The sequence below is a fragment of the Buceros rhinoceros genome, unplaced genomic scaffold, assembly GCF_000710305.1.
Source record: "Buceros rhinoceros silvestris isolate BGI_N320 unplaced genomic scaffold, ASM71030v1 scaffold19101, whole genome shotgun sequence".
NCBI lineage: Eukaryota > Metazoa > Chordata > Aves > Bucerotiformes > Bucerotidae > Buceros > Buceros rhinoceros.
In genome coordinates this window covers 5499-11857 of record NW_010395058.1, presented here as the reverse complement: position 1 = coordinate 11857, position 6359 = coordinate 5499, and the positions used below count along the sequence as shown (strand labels likewise).

The 6359-nt window shown below is 42.7% G+C and overlaps 1 protein-coding gene across 1 annotated transcript in view; it reads left to right on the top strand.

Moving 5' to 3' along the window:
* LOC104501600 (chromosome unknown open reading frame, human C6orf58) overlaps positions 1 to 4770 on the top strand; it is a 5791-nt gene extending 1021 nt beyond the window's left edge. Inside the window, exons 2-6 of the mRNA XM_010145436.1 lie at positions 659 to 745; positions 1482 to 1666; positions 2818 to 2951; positions 3361 to 3599; positions 4652 to 4770. Coding sequence (XP_010143738.1) covers positions 659 to 745; positions 1482 to 1666; positions 2818 to 2951; positions 3361 to 3599; positions 4652 to 4770 — 764 coding nt within the window. The remainder of the gene's footprint in view (positions 1 to 658; positions 746 to 1481; positions 1667 to 2817; positions 2952 to 3360; positions 3600 to 4651) is intronic.
* Positions 4771 to 6359: the final 1589 nt, after the last annotated feature.

The window sequence follows — 6359 nt, the reverse complement described above, 5'->3', positions numbered from 1 at the left end:
ACTAATCACCACAGACTGCACATGTCCAATGTGCTGCCAGGAATTAGGCTGTTTCTCCAAGTCTGATGCTTAAAGTAAAACATGCCTTCCATGCTGTCACACCCGATGGTGTTTGCCAGAACAGGATGCTGGAACACGCAGCTAACCAGGTACAGTAACTTTCTCATGCTTGGCTTCCCAGCACCACCGTGTCTGAAGGCATCGTGAAAAGGAAAGGGATTCTGCATCGCACAAGTCAATTAGGTGAGACAGTTACGAGCACATTTAATTTGTGCTATTCTGCTCGTTAAGCAGCTCTCCTGCACGAGCAGCCCTGCACCTAATTGAAAAGGAGGCACCAGCTCATATTTATTTATATCTCCGAAAAACATACTGTGGTATCTTGCTTTGAGACAGCTCCTTGAATTCGCACAACACATGTACAACGAGGAATAAACCACACAGTAAAACACAACCAAATGACTACGCGCTGCGTGAAGTCCAGGCAGAGGAACTCAGCTGATCTAGGGACAGTAGTTCACAAAGCAAAACAACAATAATGGTTCTTCTCTGAGCAAAACTCTGAACACTTTACTCGTATATTTTATTCCTCTTGGTGGGATTTCTTGTGTGAAAGAGATTGGGAAGTACATTTGCTGTGTTTTTTCATTTGATTCAGGCAGATTAGCAGATCCTTCCAGGGTGACGTCCTGTGGCTATGACGATGGAGACCATCCGTGCCTCTCTGTAAGAAGCTGGTGGGCCTGTAAGTACGTACTATTACACTGCTCTTCTCCACAGTATGATTCGTGTCCAGAAGGCAATTTAGACTCTGTCTTCCCATTATACTTCTATATTACAAGGTGATTTTGGTGCTACATACTTTTCCATCTCAGACTTGCAGCAAGACCTCTACATGTGAGTACACAAAAGTCAGTTGACTTTGGCAACTTATCTGAGGAAGGACGAGAAATGCAAGTGTACAGCCTTAAAAATGGTTACACTGCAAAAATGGAGGCAGGAGTGTGCAGGAAACACCAGGGTGGGTCTCTGTGTTCTGAATTTCCAGTGTCGATGTCTCTGACATTTTCTGTTTTCCGCAGTATCACTAAAACTACACATCCAGATAATTAATTTTTCCCAAAAATTGAAACATCCAAAATTCCTGGACACTTTTTGAGACTTTCAATGCCCCATCCTTGTCCACCTGTAAAGATGGAACTGTTTTTAAGTAAGTCGTTTATCCTTTTCTGGTAAGTACACCACACTGCCAGCTCAGGCCAGGCTACTGAAGGACTGTATATATAAATGAGCATTACAAATCCTATCTAATCGATACAGAGACCATCATCAGAGCATTGCCCTACCCGCCTGCCACTGCCGAACACAGCCCTATCAGCAGCAATTTGAAACGCTTGCTCTTGGTATGGGAAAGCGCTCATTTCTCTACCTGGGAACAGTCCGTTTGCTTGTGGTTAACACCTTCTTCATGGCTGCTGCAGGTATGAACTACTACCTGGCTGTGATACCCTTCCTGGGGGCCGTGGAGGCCGGTCTCTTCGGGCAGCAGCCCTACGACATAGAAATATCGCCACCAGAGGAGCAAAGAGCTCATTTCTGTTACAGCGTTGCCGACTGCCGGTCTCGCATTCCCAAGGTCATGGATGACTGGAAGGCCTATTTTGAAGTAAATAATTTTTTTTAATATATATTTTGTAGGAAATGATACCAGAATATTACCTTTGAAAACTGTTATTAGTAAGACACATGAAGATTGGTTTGCTTTCAATAACAGCTTGATATAAAAATGACAACCAGAATAAATAGAAAGCCTGACAAAACCGGTCAGAGATGAGGCTGCCAGGATTTTTATAGGTTGTGGATTTTTCCCCTCCTTTAAGGTAATTCTGTGTTTTGGAGCCTCCCAAGCAGCTGCTTCATTAACAGTTATATGCGTATTCTTCCTGCAGTTCATTAGCAATGCAACACAAGCGTGTGAGGAAGAATATTACCCTGCAGAAATGGTCTTGTGTTGGTTTTATGGGGTTCACTTATTCCTTCGAACACCTAAAAAACCTGAAAATGCTGAAAATGCATTCAGAAGGACAGTTATTTATGCAAGGAGATATTCTCTTTCCTCCTCATTCAGCTGTCCCCTAATCCCAAAGGTGACAACATTTCTCACTTCAGAGTCAATAACTATTTTTCTAGATAACTTCTATATTCAACATTTGTTAGTAGTCAAATAACAGAGTACAACCAGAAAATGTAAAGCCTAAGTCCCTCTTGGCAACTCCGAGTGAAGGTAGAGGGCTTGGGAGCAAGACTGGATTGGTTTTCCTAAGATCATTTTTCCTAAGCACTACATTTCAGAAGTTCCTGTAAAAGATCTACTCCTCAAATAGCCATCACGATAACCATTAAGGCTCATTTTATTTTCTGAAATCCTTCAGAAAGTTGTGGCCAAAGAAATATAGAAGGTTTTCCAAGGAATACAGTATTGTTGCAAGGAAGCTTCCATGGCACTCCGAATTATTGTGACATGACATCCGGGTTATGTGGGTAAACCCCTCGCTCTGCTCAAGTCAGAGCAGCAGCTCCCGTTAACTTCCGTGGGGATGTGTATTCCCTTTATCAACGTCGATTAATGATCTTTTCCTCCCTATGTTGGGCATTACAGTGACTTACAAAGCAGCACGTTCTAACTACTCAAAAGCAAATTGCTCTTAACTTGCAAACTTACTATTTTGTGAGGTATGTGTGTAAGCTTGAAAGATTCACTGGCTTTAAACCCCCCCAGCCCTGTTTCTCTGCCTTTTTTCCTCCCTGTTGCTGCAGTATCTCTTATCTACACATGACAAAGCCATGAGCCCTGGAACCTTCTCCGCCTTCAACCTGGATGATGCTCTCAGTCTCATGTGGAGAGCTCATGTTGGCTCCATCGCTTATGCGCTGCCCAAGTTCCAGGACAGGTACGGGTACGAGAGATGGGGCCGAGGGGGATCTCTCCTCCTGCTAACCTCTTTAGAAAGATAGCATCCCAAAAAAGATCTTTAGGTCACTACTCTTGAGGTTCTGCTCTTCCTTCCACTCTCAGCACATGGGATGACCAGCGAGAGATGGCTGCCCAGGCTGCGATGGGCGGGCAGGCTGCGGGCTTTAAAGGAGATGTTGATTCCTCTCTGGGAGCCAGGCAGGGCCCGAGTCAGGAGCTGTGTTCAAGGGCAGCAATGCCAAGAGAAATGAGGCGTAAAGTGCCAAAGGAGGCTCTCAGTCACTGCAGCAGGATTTTATACTGAACAAAACACATTTGGGATAAATGATCAATGTGTTCTACAGGGGATTTCAATTATCTGTCACCTTTTCATTTTGATCTTTCAGCTTAAAATACCTCTCTGATCCAGAAGCAAATTTTGCTGAAGACTGGGCTAACGGTGTAGAGTTCATTGCAGCCACACACTTCTCCACAGATTTACCGACTGTAAACAGGCTCCAGGCTTCCCTGCCTCAGAGGATGCTCGTCAAAGGGGATGTCCCCCCAGACATCAGTGACTTCAGTCCACAGCAAAACAGAGTCCTGCTTGCACTGAAAGCTCTTCACAACACAAACCAGGTAACAGGTATGTGCCTGACCTAGAAATGCCTGCAGTCCATGGGTACTCAACAGCTTGTTCTGTCTTTGTAGGCCTTTCTCTATGGCAACGCAGTGATTTTTGCTGTGAAATAGTATAAACCCTTCCTAGAGACTAACAGTAAAGCAGCACAACCAAAAATACAACCGTAAGTAAACAACACAGCAGAGGGAAATGCAGTGACGAGGTAACAGTGGCAACATAGGACAAGGATTTCTCATGAGAAAAATGCATCATTTATTGGAACAGATAATGTTACTTGTTTTTTCTCCAGTTTTTACAAGAACTTGAAAACACATAGACACCAATTTTCATTTCACCAGTTAAATCCAGAAAACCACTAAAGCTGTACATGAAGTTATTCAATCAATTGAGGTGATTACAAAAAAAAGGGGTGGGGCAAAAGGCCATGTTTGTGTGTCCGCAGTGTTCTGGTTGTGGTTTGTAGCTTTTGGTTTTGTCTCAGTTTTGGTTTAACAGAAAATGCCGTTTGCCCGAGCAAAACCGTATCCATAGACAATGCTGGCTTCATCGCAGGCACTGATCTAAGTTGCGCATCACCATCCAGCGGTGAGACGCAGAATCACACGCTTCTGAGAGTCAGTCGACTCGTGGCTGCTGCTGCTGGGTTGGCTATTTTTTTTTTTTTTTTGTCATTTGTGAAAGAAAATCATTTCGGATTTTTAAATGAAAGCACAATATAAAAACACTCTGAAAAACTAGTATGGAGAGCTGTGGCATTAGTCTTGTGATCCTCTTCTGTCCATACGTATCAGTGAAAGTTCTTTCACTAGTTTTATTTGTAGCTGGAAAAAAGATGCGAAAGGAAGCTCTTGAGGGTTACAAAAGAGCATCCTCACTAGCTTTACTTTTCATGCTCTGCCCCTCACTGATACCCGAAGGCAGAACAGCAGATGCCTTGTTATTTAAGACCTTTCCTGTGGTCCTCCTAGGCACGAGGACTGATGGGGGCTTCGTTCCTCATACACTGTGTGAGCTCCGTGTTCATTTGACCATGTCACACTGTCTTACTTTCCAAGGAGGACTGCTGCTGAAGCTCTGGCAGAAAGCTATGTCTACTGAAGAGGGAAGAAAAACGGGCCAAAAACTGATTGAAGACTTTGCTTTGAGCCCGAATGTTGACCTGATGGAAATATAGAATGAGGTGAAAGGAGCGGATTTGACAGCACTGGTTCTTGAGGAGCAGCGGTTCCAACACTGATTATCTTTCAACAGATATGTCTGGGTCATTTCTTAGAGCAGCAGGATTTCCCGAGTAGCCATGTGTGCATCTCTCATATCGAATCAATATTTTTATCCTCAATTTTCCTAATTAATTAGCTCACTGGTTTACTAATTTCCTTATAAATAAAATGCCTCACAGAAAATCTTACTACTTTTGACTTAAATAATAAATCATTATTGGAGACAAAATTAAACAAAGGCAAATTATATTCTGTTTCAGACCATTTTTCCCCCTGTATACAGGAATTCCACCAGATTAGTACTTTCCTGGATCCTTAATAGTGTGGCAGACAACCATCCAAGACTTTTCTTTGAACTTCTGATACAAAACTAACACCTCGACTGCAAAGCTGCTATTTTGCAAACCAGATCCATCGAATTCGAAGCTTCCAGGCTTACCAGATTAAATTCCTGAGTACAGATGGATTCCCTTGGTACACTCTTTGTGACAAGTGCATACCTTACACGACACTACAGAGCCAGGCCTGAAGCAAACGAGCTTATTCTGTAGCAGCTCTTGGATGACCAACAGATTTCTGCTCTTTGATTCATTTCACTTGCCTCAAGGAAACAGAGCTCTATCAATTTATGTGGTTGCATCATCTGTACAACCACAGGTTGCTTCTCCGTTCCCCCATGTCTAACTCTTCTTGTGGTATTCACACTGTTTGCACTCCCAGCACAAACCTAAGGGCTGACCCCAGTCTTCTGGGCAATAGCACATACTGGGAATCAATTACAACAACTCAGCATCGGAGGTTGTTGAGGAGTGTGACAGGGGTTGGAGTTCCCCACCCTTGCTGCGAGGGAGCCCATCAGCATCCTGAAAGGTGATGCTACGTACACCCAGCAGCCCTTTCCATAGGAAATAGCCAGCAGCTCTTTGACTGGTCCATTCTCCCCAAACTTAGCACCACAAATTAAGAAACAATTATCAAGACACCGAGCAGCTAAACACTATTCTGTCCTTTAATGTCCCAGGACAAAGGTTTTAATTATTCATTGTCATTTTATGGATAGGCTTTTAATGTCCCTTCATTAGCTAACAATTTTCAAAGGAAATACTTTAATGAGGTCTAAGAAAATGTAGGAGTTTTTACCTTAATTACCTGGTTCATAGATCAGAGTAATTAGATTCCAACAGACTTTTGGTATAATCTAAAAGTAATTACCATAGACACCAGCTGTTAAAACCCTGAGTTAATTGTGCTCCCAAAAAGTTTGGAAACAAAAGATGTGACCTTGGCTGTGGTTAAGTTAGATTTAACCTAAGGTGTATTTCAAGAAAACAAAAAGAGCCATTAACACAAACACAGAAAGCAAACTTGAAAATTGCAAACTGCTGCACTTGAGGGAATATGTATCACATATTTTTTAAAAGCAAATCTCTTTTTACCTGAGTTTATAACACTAGGAAATACTTCAGTGTTTTGAAAAACCCGTCTTTCTGAACACGGCATCAGACGTTTATGTATTTCAGACACTTTGTCCTAATCAAGAATG